The sequence below is a fragment of the Mesoplodon densirostris genome, chromosome 1 (genome assembly GCF_025265405.1).
Source record: "Mesoplodon densirostris isolate mMesDen1 chromosome 1, mMesDen1 primary haplotype, whole genome shotgun sequence".
Classification (NCBI taxonomy): domain Eukaryota; kingdom Metazoa; phylum Chordata; class Mammalia; order Artiodactyla; family Ziphiidae; genus Mesoplodon; species Mesoplodon densirostris.
The window spans coordinates 14559956-14578652 of NC_082661.1; the positions used below are offsets into that span (position 1 = coordinate 14559956).

The 18697-nt window shown below is 37.3% G+C and overlaps 1 protein-coding gene across 3 annotated transcripts in view; it reads left to right on the forward strand.

Annotated features, from left to right (window-relative positions):
• The window catches only part of SHTN1 (shootin 1), a 112153-nt gene that overhangs the window by 57374 nt on the left and 36082 nt on the right, over window positions 1–18697 (forward strand). For all 3 annotated transcript variants that reach the window (XM_060099139.1, XM_060099120.1, XM_060099129.1), the window contains 4 exons: window positions 6182–6328; window positions 8466–8619; window positions 10427–10526; window positions 15129–15211. In XM_060099139.1, the coding sequence (XP_059955122.1) occupies window positions 6182–6328; window positions 8466–8619; window positions 10427–10526; window positions 15129–15211 (484 nt within the window). The remainder of the gene's footprint in view (window positions 1–6181; window positions 6329–8465; window positions 8620–10426; window positions 10527–15128; window positions 15212–18697) is intronic.

An 18697-nucleotide genomic window follows, 5' to 3' on the forward strand; every position in this document is an offset into this window, starting at 1 on the left:
CCTGGCGGGGGGAGCAGACAAGCCTCTCGGGCTGGTGAGTGCCGCTCGGCACCGCTCCTCTGTGCGGGAATCTCTCTGCTTTGCCCTACCCAGGTATGTGGGGAGTTTCTTGCCTTTTGGGAGGTCTTGGGTCTTCTGCCAGCGTTCAGTAGGTGTTCTGTAGGAGTTGTTGCACGTGTAGCTGTATTTCTGGTGTATCTGTGGGGAGGAAGGTGATCTCCGCGTCTTACTCTTCCGCCATCTTACCCGGAAGTCCTATGCCCACTTTCTGGAGAGTTTTTATCATAAATGGGTGTTGAATTTTGTCAAAAGCTTTTTCTGCATCTATTGAGATGATCATATGGTTTTTATTCTTCAGTTTGTTAATATGTATCACATTGATTGATTTGCGTATATTGAAGAATCCTTGCATCCCTGGGACAAATCCCACTTGATCATGGTGTATGATCTCTTTAATGTGTTGTTGGATTCTGTTTGCTAGTATTTTGTTGAGGATTTTTGCATCTATATTCATGAGTTATTGGTCTGTAATTTTCTTTTTTTGTAGTATCTTTGTCTAGTTTTGGTATTAGGGTGATGGTGGCCTCATAGAATGTGTTTGGGAGTGTTCCTTCCTCTGCAATTTTTTGTAAGCGTTTTAGAAGGATGGGTGTTAGCTCTTCTCTAAATTCACCTGTGAAGCCATCTGGTCCTGGACTTTTGTTTGTTGAAAGATTTTTAATCACAGTTTCAATTTCATTACTTGTGATTGGTCTGTTCATATTTTCTATTTCTTCCTGATTCAGTCTTAGAAGGTTATACCTTTCTAAGAATTCATCCATTTCTTCCAGGTTGTCCATTTTATTGCCATAGAGTTGCTTGTAGTAGTCTCTTAGGATGCTTTGTATTTCTGCAGTGTCTGTTGTAACTTCTCCTTTTTCATTTCTAATTTTGATTTGAGTCCTCTCCCTCTTTTTCTTGATGAGTCTGGCTAATGGTTTATCAATTTTGTTTATCTACTCAAAAAACCAGCTTTTAGTTTTATTGATCTTTGCTATTGTTTTCTTATTTTCTATTTCATTTATTTCTGCTCTGGTCTTTATGATTTCTTTCCTTCTGCTAACTTTGGGTTTTGTTTGTTCTTCTTTCTCTAGTTCCTTTAGGTGTAAGGTTAGATTGTTTATTTTAGATTTTTCTTGTTTCTTGAGGTAGGCTTGTATAGCTATAAACTTCCCTATTAGAACTGCTTTTGCTGCACCCCATAGGTTTTGGATCGTTGTGTTTTCACTGTCATTTGTGTCTAGGTATTTTTTGATTTCCTCTTTGATTTCTTCAGTGATCTGTTGGTTATTTAGTAACGTATTGTTTAGCCTCCATGTGTTTGTGTTTTTTATGTTTTTTTCCCTGTAATTCATTTCTAATCTCATAGCGTTGTGGACAGAAAAGATGCTTGATATGATTTCAGTTTTCTTTTATTTACTGAGGCTTGATTTGTGACCCAAGATGTGATCTATCCTGGAGAATGTTCTGTGTGGACTTGAGAAGAAAGTTTATTCTGTTGTTTTTGGATGGAATGTTCTATAAATATCAGTGAAATCTATTTGCTCTATTGTGTCATTTAAAGCTTCTGTTTCCTTATTTATTTTCATTTTGGATGATCTGTCCATTGGTGTAAGTGAGGTGTTAAAGTCCCCCACTATTATTGATTTAACTGTTGATTTCCTCTTTTATAGCTGTTAGCAGTTGCCTTATGTATTGAGGTGCTCCTATGTTGGGTGCATGTATATTTATAATTGTTTTATCTTCTTCTTGGATTGATCCCTTTATCATTATGTAGTGTCCTTCCTTGTCTCTTGTAACATTCTTTATTTTAAAGTCTATTTTATCTGATATGAGTATTGCTACTCCATCTTTCTTTTGATTTCCATTTGCATGGAATATCTTTTTCCATCCCCTCACTTTCAGTCTGTATGTATCCCTAGGTCTGAAGTGGGTTTCTTGTAGACAGCATATAGATGGGTCTTGTTTTTGTATACATTAAGCAAGCCTGTGTCTTTTGCTTGGCACATTTAATCCATTCACGTTTAAGGTAATTATCGATATGTATGTTCCTATGACCATTTTCTTAATTGGTTTGGGTTTGTTTTTGTAGGTCCTTTTCTTCTCTTGTGTTTCCCACTTAGAGAAGTTCCTTTAGCATTTGTTGTAGAGCTGGTTTGGTGGTGCTGAATTCTCTTAGCTTTTGCTTGTCTGTAAAGCTTTTGATTTCTCCATCAAATCTGAATGAGATGCTTGCCAGGTAGAGTAATCTTGGTTGTAGGTTCTTCCCTTTCATCACTTTAAGTATATCATGCCAGTCCCTTCTGGCTTGTAGAGCTTCTGCTGAGAAATCAGCTGTTAACTTTACTGGAGTTCTCTTGTATGTTATTTGTCATTTTTCCCTTGCTGCTTTCAATAATTTTTCTTTGTCTTTAATTTTTGCTAATTTGATTACTATGTGTCTTGGCATGTGTCTCCTTGGGTTTATCCTGTATGGGACTCGCTGAGCTTCCTGGACTTGAGTGGCTATTTCCTTTCCCATGTTAGGGAAGTTTTCAACTATAATCTCTTCAGATGTTTTCTCTGGTCCTTTCTCTCTCACTTCTCCTTCTGGGACCCCTATAATGCAGATGGCATTTAATGTTGTCCCAGCGGTCTCTTAGGCTGTCTTCATTTCTTCATTCTTTTTTCTTTATTCTGTTCTGCAGCAGTGAATTCCAGCATTCTGTCTTCCAGGTCACTTATCCGTTCTTCTGCCTCAGTTATCTGCTGTTGATTCCTCCTAGTGTAGTTTTCAGTTCAGTTATTGTATTGCTCATCTCTGTTTGTTTGTTCTTTAAATCTAGGTCTTTGTTAAACATTTCTTGCACCCTCTCGATCTTTGCCTCCATTGTTTTTCCGAGGTCTTGGACCATCTTCACTATCATTATTCTGAATTCTTTTTCTGGAAGGTTGCCTATCTCTACTTCATTTAGTTGTTTTTCAGGGGTTTTATCTTGTTCCTTCATCTGGTACATAGCCCTCTGCCTTTTCATCTTGTCTGTCTCTCTGTGAATGTGGTTTTTGTTTCACAGGCTGCAGGATTGCAGTTCTTCTTGCTTCTGCTCAGAAATCAATTTTTTTTTTTTTTTTTTTTTTTTTTGCGGTATGCAGGCCTCTCACTGTTGTGGCCTCCCCCGTTGCGGAGCACAGGCTCCGGACGCGCAGGCTCCGGACGCGCAGGCTCAGCGGCCATGGCTCACGGGCCCAGCCGCTCCGCGGCACATGGGATCCTCCCAGACCGGGGCACGAACCCGTATCCCCTGCATCGGCAGGCGGACTCTCAACCACTTGCACCACCAGGGAGGCCCAGAAATCAATTTTTGAAGTTAATTTAGTTTACCTTTTTAGTTACAAAAGGAAGATATATACCTTGTAAACATACAAATAATTATCAAATGTGTAAATTAAAAATTGAATGTTTCTTCCTTACTTCTGTTCATACTTGTCCAATTAAAAACCAAAACCAGTACTTCCCTGGTGGCGCAGTGGTTAAGAATCCGCCTGCCAATGCAGGGGACACAGGTTTGAGCCCTGGTCTGGGAAGATCCCACATGCCACGGAGCAACTAAGCCTGTGTGCCACAACTACTGAGCCCACGTGCCACAACTCCTGAGCCCACGCACCACAACTAATGAAGCCTGTGTGCCTAGAACTCGTGTTCTGCAATGAGAAGCCCCTGCAATGAGAAGCCTGCGCACCACAACGAAGGGTAGCCCCCACTTGCCACAACTAGAGGAAGCCTGCAGGCAGCAACCAAGACCCAACGCAGCCAAAAATAAATGAATTAAAAAAAACCCCAAAACCCTGAAATCAAAACCATGATCCCCCACAAGGAAGAAACAATGAGTTGTCTTCATAGCTATGTTAAGTTTTTGTATTTCCTCAACATAATTTCAATTTTTGATGACTTTCCTGTACTTTTTGAATATATAATTTTTGCTATTTAATGTAGTTTTTCTTTTCTCTGTTTAATGGTGTGGATACCTTTTTCAACATGTAGTCCCAATATGCTGTGAAACTATTATGTAATTCGTGTTGTTTTCAGACAACTCAAATGATGATATTTTAATGTCATTTTGGAAAAAATGAATTATATATTAATAATACAACATTTTCTTCTCATTCTTTGAAAAGATTTAGGAAAATTTCTCTGAAATTCTGATACCGATGATGTTATTTGTCTGTCTGGTAAGGGACCAACTTAATAACTCTAACCAACAAGTTCTTACCATAGCTAAAAACCAATTTCATTAGTGTTTGGTAACTGAATTTTCTTTAAATACATCTTAGAAAAAGCATTATTTAGTGTTTTATTTTAGTATCTTAAAGTCTAGAAAAGGTAGTCTAATGACTAATATTTTTCAAGTTACCATTGTTATTGAAAGGAATTTCTTTTCTGTATGTTCTTTTCATCTTATATTGTAATTTAGGGATTGTTACAGGGTTTTGCAAAAGAAATTCATGTTGTTAGCATCCCTAAGACATATCTTTATTCTTTTCTCTCCAGAATAACAGAGTTGAGATCATTTATAATCATGTAAAGTTAAGCAAGTTTTCCTGAGTGCTACACGGAAAAGGAGAGCTATCCCTTTTCCCAAGAGAGAACCAGAGTACAGAGAAGCAGTGCAGGGAGAGTAATAAAGCACCCTTGGCATTGATGGTCACCTGTGCCCTGCCTTGTCTTAGTGCTGAGCTCCCACTTCTGTCCTGGTCAGCCTCGCTGACTGCTTCCTCTCTGTTTGCTCCTGCCCGCTGAGTTCTCTTGGCAAAAGGCCTCATTTGTTGGGAAGCCAGAGAATCTCACTTACGTCAGCTGCTTTTTGCTGGCCTTTCATGTTGACTGAGATATTTTCTAAGGTACCAGCAAGGGACCCCAACCAGTTAAGTTTTAAGAGGGAAAAATGTGTAAAAAAATAATTTTTAAAAATAATAGTAACCTGAAAAAATAAGTCATTTCAATTAAACCATCGATCTCAAGTTTAAGATACTATGATGGAATACTGATTACTCTTCCCTAGTGTGTGGACACCTCCCGTCTCACTTTTCTCCAGCCTGGCACTTGTGCGCTCACACACATTCATTCACACTCTATCTATACCTATTTTTACAGAGAAATGAGGTGTTAGATGGAGGAAGAATGTAAATTTCACTTGAAAATGTTGTTGCTCTACTGTAAGATAGGCCCGATATCAGAATTTGAAAAACATTTCATGCTTGGAATCACCCATTGGCTGACTTGTGTAGGGTATTAAGGAAAAGAAATAATGGGTGAATAGAAAATAATGTTGCCTTCAATCATGTAAAGTTGTGAAGATTAAGTTAATAATATATGTAAATTGTTCTATAAAATGCTCAGTAAATATTAATATACCTTTTTCCTTCTCCTCTTTACCCTCTTATTATTAACTACTTTTGACACTGGGGAAAAACTAATTTAAGACAGAATCTTAGGTCTAGTAGATAGCAGAGGACGGAGATTAGCCAGATGGTTAAGAGCGTGGGCTTGTAAATCGGACAGATCTGGGTTTAAATCCTGATTTTGCTACTCACTTGTGTCTTTGAGAAAGCTGCTTAACCCCTCGGAGCCTCAGTTACCTTATTAGTAAAAGTGGGGTAATAATAGTGTCTACTTGACAGTGGTGTTCTAAGGATTAGATGATAAAATGTATGTAAAATGATTGCCACTGTATCTGTCCCATAGTGTTTAGTACATTTTAGCTTTTCATAGCAGATACATTCGACTCATAGGATTGATGTAAGGATTAAAATAATGTGTATAAAATACTTAGTAGAATACCTGGCATAAGTTCTTGATAAATATTAGCTGCTACTGTTAGTACTAATGTACTTTAAAGCAATAATAAATTATTAAAAACTTCAGTATAGGACTAAACTATTGTATATATACTGTGCTGAGGCAAGAGTAAAGGTTCTAAAGATTATATAAAAGTTATGAATGAAATCATAGCAATCATTACTTCTAAAATCATTATACTATAATTCAGAAATTGCCTTTAACTTTTTAATAAAAACTCCACACACTTTTCCTTTTGTTCCAGTTTCAGTTGAGGAGATGTGTGAGAATGATTGATATATACATTTTTATAATTAACTTTTGCAGATGTTTATTGAACAAAACAAGCTAAAGAGACAAAGCCACCTTCTGCTACAGAACTCTGCTCCTGACCAGCAGCTTTTGAAAGCTTTAGATGAAAATGCAAAACTCATACAGCTCCTTGAAGAAGAGAGAATTGAGCATCAACAAAAGGTACCAGATTTTCTCCTGGAGTTTTAATACACACACATACTTAGATTGAGAAGAGTCAGTCCAGTAGCTCATAGTTCCATGTTTTGCCTAAGTGACTAAGTCTTTCCAGTCTTTTCACCTTTTAGAAAAAATAACTACCAAATGAATTTAATTTATAGTATCCCACTAAAATTTATGCACTCTCGTAGGCTTTATAATGATCTTTAAACTGTCCAAAGGGTCAGAAGAAGCGAGGGAAAGAGATACAACTCAAAAAGAGCTTGGATAGTGCAGTTTGGAAATCCACATTTCCAAGTTGAGTTGATTGTGTTTTGGGAGACTGCATACACTAGGAGAGTGTATTGTGTAGTGGTCTCAAAGAGCTTGTTGGAGGGCATAGGTTTTATTCAAAGAGGGAGGAAAAGTCCGTGTTAGTAGTAATTATTTGCTTAGGGAAAATTTCTGATTTTGTAAACTTGTACAAATCTATATGTTTAAAGACTTCCTAAGTGGTTATTTCAATTTGTATGAGTAGAGCTATTCCAGCTGACACAGACTACCTGTGTGTGCTAGGCAGAAAGGATAGTCACCGTGGTGGGTGAGAAAGAGAGGCAGAGAGGAGGAGAGGCGAAGAGGTGGAACAAAGCCTTTCAAATTAAAGAAACCACTTGAGAAAAATTACATCAGTGTTTATACTACTTACAGTGTACTTAGTTTGTGAAGGAAAGGCTGTTAGCTGCCATTTGTTACCACCTGTCGAAGTCTATTTAAGCAACAGTATTGACATTTAATCCTTGGAAGTTCCTGGAGTTTTTACCAAGTTGGTTGTGAGGTAGAGTTAATTTTTCTTTCTTCCATAAGAAATGTTGACGTATATGTAGAGAACCTCTAGATGAATACGTGGTAACTGTGCTTGCCCCTGGGAAAGAGGCCTGGGGAGTAGGATGGAAGGGAAATAATTTTTTTTGTCCCCATATGCAGGAATTACCTTTTCAAATGAAGGGAATGAAAGAAGGTTTATTTTTATTTAGCTTATGCTAGAAATTTTGGTTCTGAAAAGTTCGACTACTGTAGTTAACTCATTTAGTAAATAATGCGTGCAAGAACCTAGTAAATTGTATTGAGGATGGGACTAAGTTGTTGTGTATGTTCCATGTTGAGGTAGTGGGAAAGGTACTGAAGATTAGGTAAAAGTTATAAACGAACTTATAGCAGTCAGTAAAACTTATTATACTATACCATACAATTATTCTGGATAATCTTTCAGGTATGTGGTTTAAAATATTTCTTACCTGTCTATAAGTTCCCTTGCAGATTCAGCAATCTTTAAAACACAGCTGTGTTGTTTTTATGATTATAATAAAACAAATTTTTAAAATACAGAAAAAGCTAAAGCAGAAAATTAAGAATAGTTAAAAATTCCATATTTTGGTGCATATCCAAACTTTATGTAAATGTATAGTTTTATGAATATAGGTTAAATGGAATCATGCCAAGCATATGGTTCTATAACCTGATTTTTTCCATTTGGTAATGTATATTTCCATGTCAGTGTATAGTGAGGTTATGTGATTTTTAAATGGTTGCATAGTATTTCATTTAACGAGCATAACTATAATTTATTAAATCAGTAATATTGGTGGACATTTAGGTTATTTCCAAGTTTTCCCTGTTACAAAGAACATTCTAGTTAATGTATGTGAACACTTGTCTTACTATTTCACAAATTCTAAAAGTAGTATTACTGAATCAAGGGCCTTTTCTTCCTTATTTTTTTTTAAGGTTTTTGATATTTGTTACCAAATTGTCCCACCAAATTTTTAAGATTACCTGAGTTTTTCTTTTGAAACTGGGCAGAAAAATGTTAATCTGTTTTAAATGAATTTTTTACTTAAATTAAATGAATATTTTACTTTTTCTACTCACATTTAAAAATTAAATTATCTGGGACATAAGTCTTCAATAAATTTATATTGAATCACATTGCTGATAGTGATCTTAAGTATTATCTGTATCCTAGGATTTGTGTGGCTTTTAAGATGAATTGTAATCTCTTTGCTATGAAGTGCAAAGTAAAAGGGAAACATTTATTTTTCCCCTTATTTTCCTTGACAAAGGAAAAACTGTCACCACGTAAAAGTCTGTTTATAACTTATAGGTCAAAAAATTAGAAGAGCAGCTACAAAATGAAACTCTCCGCAAAGAGATGCACAACCTCAAACAGCAACTGGAGCTCCTAGAAGAAGATAAAAAAGAATTGGAATTGAAATATCAGAATTCTGAGGAGAAAGCTAGAAATTTAAAGCATTCCGGTAAAAGCAATGAGTAGCTTATTATGTCTTATTATTACTATGTGAATCTCTCATGACCAGTACATTTACTAAATGCTATAGAAAAATATCAAGATTTGTTTTAAATTTCTTATTTCTGACTATTGTAATTCATTAGAACGGTCGCTGTAATCAAATGATTCACAAATATTTAGACTTCTGCTTTGGACTCACAGCCTTTATGAGCATCACATACAGAATTAAGAGACAGAGATATCATTAATGTGGGAAGACCAAAACTTCAGCATTTCTCAGGGCTTCAGAGATGAGTGTTCGTTAAATACTTATTTTATTCATTTTAGGGTGCATTTTTAAAAAGAATTAAACTTTTTAGGTTTATACTACCTTCATTTTCGATGTCTAATTATGCACATGAAATAATACTTTCAGTATCACACCTAACGATAAAATGGGCAACAATATATATATTAAATGGAAAAACTTTTAAAACACGAGGAGATACTTAAACGATTTATTCATTCAGTTCTAGAAGGCTTAACAAGAATGTGTGAGTTGGAGTACTACACAGGGATAAGTAATAAGTTTATGTTGGAAAGTAGATAATTTAAGGGGGCAGGTTGTTCCCTTTATAACAGCTTCAATATTCAATTCAGATATTTTTGGTTAATTTTATACTAGAATTTTGAAATCTGTACAGAAAAATCAAGTAGGCTTTTTCCTTTAAAAAATATTCAATGCTTTCTAATCCACAATGAAAGTGAATTACAATTTATTTTTTTAAATTGATCTAAAATTAAGGAGTAGTCCATTCTTTTTAGTTATTGTCTGCTGTGTGTGTACCCAGCCATACCTAGTACCCTAGGATGCTATAAGAAATGTAGAAGAAAAGAAACCATGCCTTTTGTCCATGAGGATCTCAAACTCCCTTTAGAGAAACAGCCACATGCATATGAAATAACTAGAGGATTCTTGATGTCAGGGAGCCTGGCCTCCACTGCTTATTTAAGTGTTGACGGTAAAAACAAATGCACAAATCATTAGGGTAGTCAGTCATGGAAAGTAGAGTGGCTGCGTAGAGGGAGAGCTATTCCTGAGTGCAGTACCTGTAGCCCATTAGAGCCCAATTAGAGGCATTCACATCTGTGATATAAATTCAAATTGAGTTTCTTGAAGTCAGGAACTGTGTCATGAGCAGCACTGAGCATAGGCTCTTCCACATTGTTGGAGCTTAGTAAGTACTTGTTTCATTAATGGCTTGAATGAATTGAATGAATAAATTATATTTCCAGAATGCTCTTCAAAAGAGCAAAAAGTTTCTGAGTTAAACACTTGAGAGTCTTGAGTCTGGTTAAAATCAAGAACTCTAGGATTTGCAGTTTTTGAAGGAGATTAAGTGGAGGAGGAAAGTATGCTATTAAAATTCATCACTAAATGTCATCTTTAAAATTAATTCTTGGTCTGTATACTTTAAAAGTCAAGTATTAACAATTTCTTAGTGTTTGAGTAGTAAATTCTATTGTTAACAAATATTTCTTCAGCCTACTCTCAATCCTTACTTCCCACCCATCCAGCCATTGTCTTGATTTATTTTTTCTTTTCCATAGTTTGTATATATAGCAAAAAGATGGTAAATTTTTTGTAACATATATAAGGCCTCTCTTACTGATGATAAAAAATTTAAAGAGCTCTGCAGTTTCATACTGAAATTTCTAACTTTGCTTTAATAAAAGAACTTGATTTTGAGAGTGGTTGTTTTTTCCTTTACACATATATAAGGTGTTAAGTTGCTTAATTTCAGCTCTTTTCTGAATGCTTGCTCTCTGTGCAGTCGATGAACTCCAGAAACGGGTGAACCAGTCTGAGAATTCGGTACCTCCCCCACCTCCTCCTCCACCACCGCTTCCTCCTCCCCCTCCAAATCCTATCCGGTAAGCACGTGCAGGAAGACTGCTTTGCATCAAATGTTAGTCCTTGTCAGAGAAACTGAAGTTTATGCTATTGGTACCCTTTTTAAGCAGTACTGGCTTAGATGCATCATTTTGAGGGGCGTGGTGGTAAAAAGTATGAAAGATATCAGCAGGTGTCTCAGAGAATTTTCTGAAGGCCAGTGTATCATTCCTTTCTTGTAACATATAAAGACATCTTGTGGCCTACAGTGTTCTTCTGTTGTAGATGTTTAAATTTCATGTGGATGTTCCAAACCAAGGAGCTAGACATCTAAAAAAATTTTTTTGATAATACTTCAGTTTTAAAACTTCAGTCCGTATCATTAGGATTTCCTTTGCTGGACGATCAAGGAATTTTGAGCTTCTCCAGAATGTTTTTCATGTTTTTCTCTCACTAACTTGAATTTGAAAGCTATGCTTTGTTCAGTTATTTAAAAAATAAAAGTACTGAACTAACAAAAACCTAACAGATCTACTTTAAGCCACTGAAGTAGTTAAGGCAAAATAATTTTTACACGTGATCGATCCAAGAGTCAATTGAAAGAATTTCAGGTATTTTAAATTCTTTCTCTCCTGGGTAGCTAAATCTGTAAGAGATATTCTGAATTTGACATTTAAAATAGGAAATTCATCACTTTGATTTTTTTCTAAGGTCTAGAATGTTGAGCTTGATAAGAAAGGTCACTTCTGTCTGTGAGGAGGGAGAACTATTAAAAAACGATTATAATCTTGCTGTTGGCCTTTAATTTTTAGTCTCTGAAACCTTGAGAGCCCTTAGAATTAAAAGTAAAGTATAACCTAAATAGAATATTTTCTCAAAAAGCATCCTACAGTCACACTGAGAAATGAAAGTAGGACTCAGACTATGTATATCTAAAGCATGAACTCTTATAAGGCCCGTTAAAGAAAATTTTCATTGAATAACATGAATGGTTTTTATTTTAAGATGAATTTAAGTAGTATAAGATATAATTTCTCAGTAGAAAGAGATTTTTATTTTTTTGGTAAGGAGTACTTTCTTGTCAAAAAAGTGTATTTGCGGGGGCTTCCCTGGTGGCGCAGTGGTTGAGAGTCCTCCTGCTGATGCGGGGGACACGGATTCGTGCCCGGTCCGGGAAGATCCCACATGCCGCGGAGCCTGCGCATCCGGAGCCTGTGCTCCGCAATGCAACGGGAGGGGCCACAACAGTGAGAGGCCCTCGTATCGCAAAAAAAAAAAAAAAAAAAAAAGTATATTTGCATTTGTATTGAGTTTCAATGGACTTTGAATCCACTAATCAAGGTTTTCCAACTTTGTTCCTGAGCTGTTTGTTTTACCCTGATGTAGATCATGGATAGAAATGGAAGTGGAAGAAAAAGACTAGAGCCTGTGGCTTCTTTAAGTGGCTTTATTGCTTTCCCTTCCTCTTCCTGCTCATTTTACTTAGAGGACAGATGGGAGAGAGTTAAGAGAGGAAAAAGGCATATCTTGGTCATTTTGTAGTAATGGAGTGAAAGGACAGGTCCTGGCCAGGTGTGGCTCATGGGGAAAGGGTAGGGTATATTACTGTATTAGTCAGGGTTCTCCAGAGAAATAGAACCAATAGGATGTGTGTGTGTGTGTACATGTGTACATACACATCATATACATAAAAAGAATGTATTCTCAAGAATTGGTTCACATGACTATGGAGGCTGACAAGTCCCAGGATCTTCAGGGTGAGTCAGCAAGCTGGAGACCAAGGAGAGCCTGTGGCGTTGTTTCAGTCTGAAGGTCAACAGGCCAGGAAGAGGCAGTGTTTCAGTTTGAGTCAAAAGCAGGACAGAGCAGATGTCCTAGTTTCAAGGCAGTCAGGCAGGAGGAATTTTCTCTTACTTGGGGGAGGGTCACCTTTTGTTGTATTCAGGCCTTAAACTGATTGAGTGAGGCCCATCCCACATTAGGGAGGACAGTCACTCAGGCTACCAATTTAAATGTTAATCTCATCCAGAACCCTCACAGAAATACCCAGAATAATGTTTGATCATTTATCTGAGTACCCCATGACCCAGTCAAGTTGACTCATAAATTAACCATCACAGTGGGCGTGAAGAACACTTGAAGAATTTCAAGGTGAATATTTTCCACCTGGGGCAGTTTTAGCCAGAGGTTTGGATGATTGGTCCCAGATGTCTTGTCCTGGTCTTCTCATCTGTCCTGTGAAACTCACACTATCTGTTGATATTTTCTCTTTAGTCTATGCAACATCTTGACAGTTCTTTTTAATATTACAGATGATTTTCCTGTGGACACCATATCAGTCTTCAACTTATACTTCAGAACATTTAAAGCTAGCACTTTCTCTTATCTACTTAGGTGGTTTGCAGTGTTGGACATACATTCTTAGTTCATTTATGTAAATACATACAACTGTTCTGAGCAGTACAAATAACTTCTTGCTTTGTAATCTTTATGTACAATAATACACATTTTCAAAACTTCCCCTCAGAACCAGAGATGGGGTCATTACAGAATGAGGAGAGGCCTCTGGTTAGTGAGAGCCCTCCCCAAACCCCACCCTTCTATGGAATGTTAACAAGTAGACATTGAATATTCCTGTCTTCAGTTGACAGAATGGAAAAAATAAAGTTTGCATCATTTAATTCCCTCACCTTATGGATTGAAATGTACTTGTTTTAAAGTTCTGTGCAAATTAGAAGTTTTGTGAAAATAATTTAATTACATTTTGGGCCACTATGAGCCCAAAGAAGACAAACTAGATGAAGTTAAAAGCTCAGTGACCGATTGTTTCCCAGTTGGTAAGTCCTGGAAACTTCACAGGGTAGAGTAGGATGTAGAACTTTCTTTTTGCTATGCTTTGTGGGAGATTGTTCAGTATGTGTGAGAATTTTAAGAAAAGGCAATTAGGGAGGGGATTAATAATATAACCAAAGATAGAAGTAAGAAGTAAAAAAAAAAATCTAAAAATGATAGTGGTTAAGGAACATCAAGTTGTTCTGTCGTCAGAGCAAATAGTACTGTGTATCATCCAGTTGCCCCTTTTTCTGGAGGCAGCATTATGCCTCTCTTCCCAGTTTGTCTTCCTCAGGACTGTATTTTGTCAAATCCAGTTTACCACACTGAGGACATTTATAATGTAGTTGAAAGAATTTCAAAGTTCTTGATTCTTTTTTTTTTTTTGGTGGGGGTGATAATATATATGTAGAAGTGTACACAAACTTATGTACAGTTTAAAATAATATAAAATGAGTATCCACGTAATCACCATCAAAATCAAGAAATAGAACAATGCTAGTACCCTCAAGTCCTATCCTTTTATCCGTTTCTTAAAGAAAAGGTTTTTTTTTGCCTATATACATATCCTTAAACTACTGTAAATACATATACGGTCTGTTTATAACTTTATATAATTGGAATTGTAGTGTATTCCTTTGTGTCTTTTTCTTTTCACTTTATATTATTTTGTAAGATTCATCCATATTATTTTATGTAGCCAAAGTTGATTCATATTCATTGATACGTAACCCACTTTATGAATGTCCCAAAATGTGTTTATCCATTGTAATACTGATAGACATTTGAGTCATTCCCAGTTCAGGGAAGTTATGGAAATTCTACATGAACATTCCTGTACATGCTTCCTGGTGCACAAGTGCTTGTATTCCTGTAAGATATATGGAAGTTGAATCACTGGCTCATAGGATATGTCTATCTTCACGCTGAACAGTTTTCAAAAGCGGTGCTATCAATTTATACATCTTCAGTTTGAGAATTCCTGTTACTCCACAAACCTACCAACACTTGATATTATCAGACTTAAAATTTCCTGCCTATTTGATGAGTGTGTAGTAAAACCTCAAATGTGGCTTTTATTTGTGTTTTCCTAATAACTAAAGAAGTCAAGAACCTGTTTGTATGTGTGTTGGAAATTTGGACATCCTTTTTTATAGGGTTTCTTGGTTTTGTCTTTTTTTCTGTTGGGTGTGTGCTTTTTCTCATTGATTTGTAGAGTTTCTATTTATTCTTTATGATGTCTTTTAATATATGGAGGTTTTAAATTTTCATGTCAAATTTATCATGATTTGGATTTTACACAGATTTTTAAAACATGGACAGAGAGACAGTGGTCTGAATATATGTTATCGCTGAAGTATCTGGTCTATGTTGTGCAGATTCAGATGTTTTTATGCCCATATTTCACAAATAGATATTTACCAAAACATCCCCTAATTCTTTTGTCCTTCCCACTCACTCAAATGTATTACATAGACAGCTGTTTCTGAATTTTAAATATGGATATTGAAAGGTTTTCTGTATCTATTTTACTTTGCAGATGTCTCTGCATAAACTTAGTAATAATGTTAGCAGCCCCCTTCTCCCAGTAACTAGTTTGGTTTTTACACAGTAAAGGGATGAGACATCTTTCTCTTTCTTAAAAATTTAACAGTTTATTAAAGTGGAAAGTAGGCTACTTAAATTCTAGTTATATATTCATGCACTTAGAGAAGAGTTGGATTTTTACTGATTATTTAGAATCTGTACATTTTATTTCTTGGATCATAAGGCATCCACTAATCCTGTTGATCTTTTTCTTTCTCCTAAAGATCCCTCATGTCCATGATCCGGAAGCGATCCCACCCCAGTGGCAGTGGTGCTAAGAAAGAAAAGGCAGCTCAACCAGAAACAGGTAATTCTCACCCCACCCCTTTGGTTAACTTTTTGTTGATGGTGTACAATTTTTCAACAGTAGACATACTTGTTAGCTCTTTGACTATGAACAGATTGTTGGGGAGAAATGTGAACTTAACAGCTATAAGAATGAACCAAAGAACAGTCATTGTCTTCATGTAGCTTACTGTCTAGAGCAGGTAAACGCTCACACATATCACTGGAATGTGAGGGATGCTGGGAAATGTGTTTTCATTAAGGGGTGAGGTACTTTGGGGTGTAAAAGAAAGAGAGGAAGTAATTCCAAATAAGGATTTGGGGAAAGGTCTTTAAAATATATATATATATATATATATATATATATATATATATATATATATATATATATAGGCTATATTTTCTGTGCTATACAATCACCACTCCTTATGTTTATTTTTTTAAATTAGTTAATGAATTTTTGGCTGTGTTGGGTCTTCGTTGCTGTGCGCAGGCCTTCCCTAGTTGCGGCGAGCAGGGGCTACTCTTCGTTGTGGTACACAAGCTTCTCATTGCAATGACTTCTTCTGTTGCGAAGCATGGGCTCTAGGTGCTCGGGCTTCAGTAGTTGTGACACGTGGGCTCGGTAGTTGCAGCACGGGGGCTGAGTAATTGCGGCTCCTGGGCTCTAGAGCACAGGCTCAGCAGTTGTGGCGCATGGGCTTAGTTGCTCCTCGGCATATGGGGTCTTCCCGGACGAGGGATCGAACCCGTGAACCCTGCACTGGCAGGCGGGCTCTTAACCACCGCGCCACCAGGGAAGTCCTGGGGAAAGGCTTTTTAGAGTTGATAGCAATGAACTGAGACTTTGTCAAGCACTTTCTATGTTCTCTCCAGTGCTTTGTACTGGAGATACAAGACATAAAGTCACATTTGAGTGGGGCAGACAGGAAGTAAACATGTAATTACCAGTGCAATATATAATTATTTAAATACATTTTTTTGATCAGTACTGTGGAGGAGTGATTATCAGTACTGATCTAAGAGATTATGGAGGTGGACTACTGGTGTCAGCAAGTGATGTTTAAGCTGAGTAGTTGTGGATTTAGAAGGTCAGGGTATATATGGTAAAATAGATCACATAGAGGGGCAACAATTCAAAGGTCCAGACTGGGGAAGGAGTTTGGCATATTAGGAAACTGAAAGAAAGTTGATATTACTAGAACATGGGGTGCAAGAGAGGAAGTCTACTAGGTAGACAGGAGCCAGATTCTAGAGGCGGTGGTCAAGATTTTGATGTTTATCTTAAGGGCAGTAGAAGTTTAAGTAGGAGTGTAACATGATGAGATTTGTCCTTTGTAAAAAGTTACACTGGCTACGGTGAGAGAACAGAGAACAGACTGTACAGGAATGAGTGGATGAGGGAAGACTGTTGCACTCATTCAGGTGAATGTTGATGGGGCTGAGCTGTGGGTGGTATAGCAGTAGAGAGAGAAAGAACTGGATAAATTCAGGAGCCGTTTAGGGAGGTAAAATTCACAGGACCCTGTGATTCTGTGGAGAGGGAGAAGCTGAGGATAATAGGAAGAGATGGGGATGGAGAGAGAAGAGGTTTCCTGCTGAGCAGAGGCCCCAGGTGGGTAGGTGCAGAGTCAGTGCACAGAGCTGTGGGCAGTTTGATGTGGGCCCACGCTGAGAGCAGAAGCTTGAAATGCTGGCCCCAGATCTCGGGCCTTTATGCCTGAGGACCGTAGAACCCAAATGAAACTCAGCAGTGTTTGTTCAACCTGTTTTAATTATGGAGCATGGTAGGTTAGCCTGGTTCAAGCCCAAATGGGTGCAAACTTCTTGGCCCCCTTTTCCTGCCTCCAGGTCTCCTTGCCCCGCCCCAGCCATTTTCATACCTCTGCAGTGCCGTGTTCTCAGACACCAGGTCTCATTATGTTGTCCTACACCTTATCCCATTTCTGTGCTTCTCCCTGCCTCAGAATAGAATCTCAAACCCTGTCTGCTTAGAGATGGTTCTCTGCCTTTACTCTAGCCTCATTTCTCATTACATCTGTCTCACGTTATGGCTGGCCCCTTACGTCTAAGCCTCCTGTGCATTTGTTCCTGTCTTTCCTCATTCCAGAATTGCCCTCCTGCCCGTCCCTCTAGCAAGGTACTGTTCTAATTCCGTGTCTCCCATTCAGGTTTCAGCATATTGTCTGGTGTGTTCCCAGTCTCTTCCTCCTCTTCCTTTCTTTATGAGTATTAATAATCCAGAATGAATGGCTCATTACTGTGTATTGCTGTAGCAGTTCACTTCAAATTTTCTTGCTGTGAGGATTTAATGTCCCACCCCCCAGCCTCTGCTCTGGTGTTGGGGTTATTTCCACATCTCTCCCCCGAACAGATTGCAGGCTCTGTGAGGGTTTACTTCTCTCTGCAGCCTCCCACAGCTTTCACGCATATTGAATGAATCAAAGTTTAGACTTGGTCTTTCCTTCTTAGCAAGAACCTTGCAGCACCATTACAAACGAAAGCTGTTTGATTTTATCATCTGTATGAACTGACTTTCTGCCCCTGCCTCCTACAGCCCCTTGTAATGCAACTAAAAGGCAAATTCTGCTTTGCCAAGGCATTGCAGGAGTTAGAAGTCCTGCCTTTGGTGATTTGCAGGGCAGCCCTGCTCTTGGGTTACTGGCTGTAAGCCTTCCCTGACACTGTAATTAAGATTAAAATTTTGTTTGTTTCAATCTTGTTTTGGGAAAATTGGTTAAGTCTTAGAGGGTCAAGAAGGCAGTCAGAATAAAATAAATTCCCCTTCTCAGTAAATTACATTATTAGCTTATCAACCTCAACAGCACCCTTAAATTTAAAAAGATGTGTTCTAGAACTTATTAACTCCCAGTATTAGAAACCATGCAGTTTTCCTTTTGAAAATGATATTTCATTTACAATTCATGAAATGTGGCAGCATTTCCCCCCTCATCCTTGAGCTACTGAATTGTTACTTTGGGAATCTAAGTAGTTATAGACACAGAAGTTGATCAGGAGATTTTTAAACTGCGGCCACCCTAAAATCATACTGCCTTCAATGATAGATACCATAGCCATACTTTGCTCTCTCTGGCAAGGTAGTTTATAGTGTTTTGTTAGTCATTCACACTAAAAAATAGTTGTTGAATGGATCAACAGTGATTAAAGGCATGATGAATGAATGTAGAGCATCAATATTGGGGTCATCTGAGACACTTTGGAGTTTGCATTTATAACATAGGAACCAGTCCCGCTATCACAGTGTTTTCTTATATTAGCATCGTATGATGGCTTTTGCTATACAGTTGGTATGATTTTCAGAGCTTATGAATGGAGAAACTTTTATTGTTGGGTTATGACTCTTAAAAACCTTGATTGTAGGGAAGGTCTGTGAAATATTTTAGGAGTAGCTTTAAGATCTAAACACAAGAAATCATTACATACTTTGCAGTTAATTACTCTAATTTTGATTAAGAATGCATTTATTGGACAAGTTCTGAGATTTGAG